This window comes from Nematolebias whitei, chromosome 24, assembly GCF_014905685.2.
Source record: "Nematolebias whitei isolate Nwh7 chromosome 24, NemWhi1, whole genome shotgun sequence".
NCBI classification, from domain to species: Eukaryota; Metazoa; Chordata; class Actinopteri; order Cyprinodontiformes; family Rivulidae; genus Nematolebias; species Nematolebias whitei.
Genome location: NC_056521.1, coordinates 980,681 through 981,892, shown reverse-complemented (window position 1 = coordinate 981,892; position 1,212 = coordinate 980,681). Strand labels below are relative to the sequence as shown.

General features: G+C 41.3%; 1 protein-coding gene across 1 annotated transcript in view; it reads left to right on the top strand.

Annotated features, from left to right (window-relative positions):
• Positions 1–1,212, top strand: part of LOC119429181 (general transcription factor 3C polypeptide 3) — a 22,496-nt gene that overhangs the window by 2,092 nt on the left and 19,192 nt on the right. The window contains exon 2 of the mRNA XM_037696860.1: positions 1,013–1,073. Within this exon, the coding sequence (XP_037552788.1) occupies positions 1,013–1,073 (61 nt within the window). The remainder of the gene's footprint in view (positions 1–1,012; positions 1,074–1,212) is intronic.

Here is a 1,212-nt window from a genome sequence, read left to right as displayed (position 1 = left end):
GTTGTATGACAGTCTGTTGTTGTATGACAGTCTGTTGTTGTATGACACTCTGTTGTTGTATGACAGTCTGTTGTTGTATGACAGTCTGTTGTTGTATGACACTGTTGACGTATGACAGTCTGTTGACGTATGACAGTCTGTTGACGTATGACAGTCTGTTGTTGTATGACAGTCTGTTGTTGTATGACAGTCTGTTGTTGTATGACAGTCTGTTGTTGTATGACAGTCTGTTGTTGTAGGACAGTCTGTTGTTGTAGGACAGTCTGTTGTTGTAGGACAGTCTGTTGTTGTAGGACAGTCTGTTGTTGTATGACAGTCTGTTGTTGTATCAGTCTGTTGTTGTATGACAGTCTGTTGTTGTATGACAGTCTAATGTTGTATGACAGTCTGTTGTATGACAGTCTAATGTTGTATGACAGTCTTTTGTTGTATGACAGTCTGTTGTATGACAGTCTTTTGTTGTATGACAGTGATGTTGTATGACAGTCTGTTGTATGACAGTCTGTTGTATGACAGTCTGTTGTATGACAGTGATGTTGTATGACAGTCTGTTGTATGACAGTCTTTTGTTGTATGACAGTGATGTTGTATGACAGTCTGATGAAGAGGGTGCTGAGGGTTGTCTATAATGTTCTTCATTTGATGAAGAATCCTTCTTTGAACAATCATCTCCAAAGGTTCTAGAGGAATCCCCAGAACTGAGCCAGCCTTCTTTATGAGCTTGTTGATCTTTTTGAAGTCACTTGCTCTGGTGCTGCTGGTGCACATCCAGTACTGTTATCAGTTAAGGTTTTGCTACGTTTAGCTAGCCTCGTGCTACTTTAAGTTGACTAGAGTTTTATTTTGATCAACTTTTAGATCATTTTTGTTCTCGAGGGGAAATTCAATATTTCGCCAGTGCACTTATAGTGTCCTTTTTTATTTGTAAAAGCTCAGTTGTAGCTTTGTCATCAACGTTGATCAGTTCCCTGTTGTTCTGCAACAAACAAAACCCCTCTGTGTTTCTCCTCAGGAAGCAGGACCTGAAGAAGATGCTCAACCTTCCACCTCGACTCAAACTCACGTCACCATCGGTAAAATGTTGGTCAGGGCTTCAGTATTGAGATTTTTCTGTTGCATGCCAGAAGCTGCTCATCTGATCCAGGTGTACCCAGTCTGAGGAACCTTTGGAGAGGCTGGACTCCAGGTGTACCCAGTCTGAGGAACCTTTGG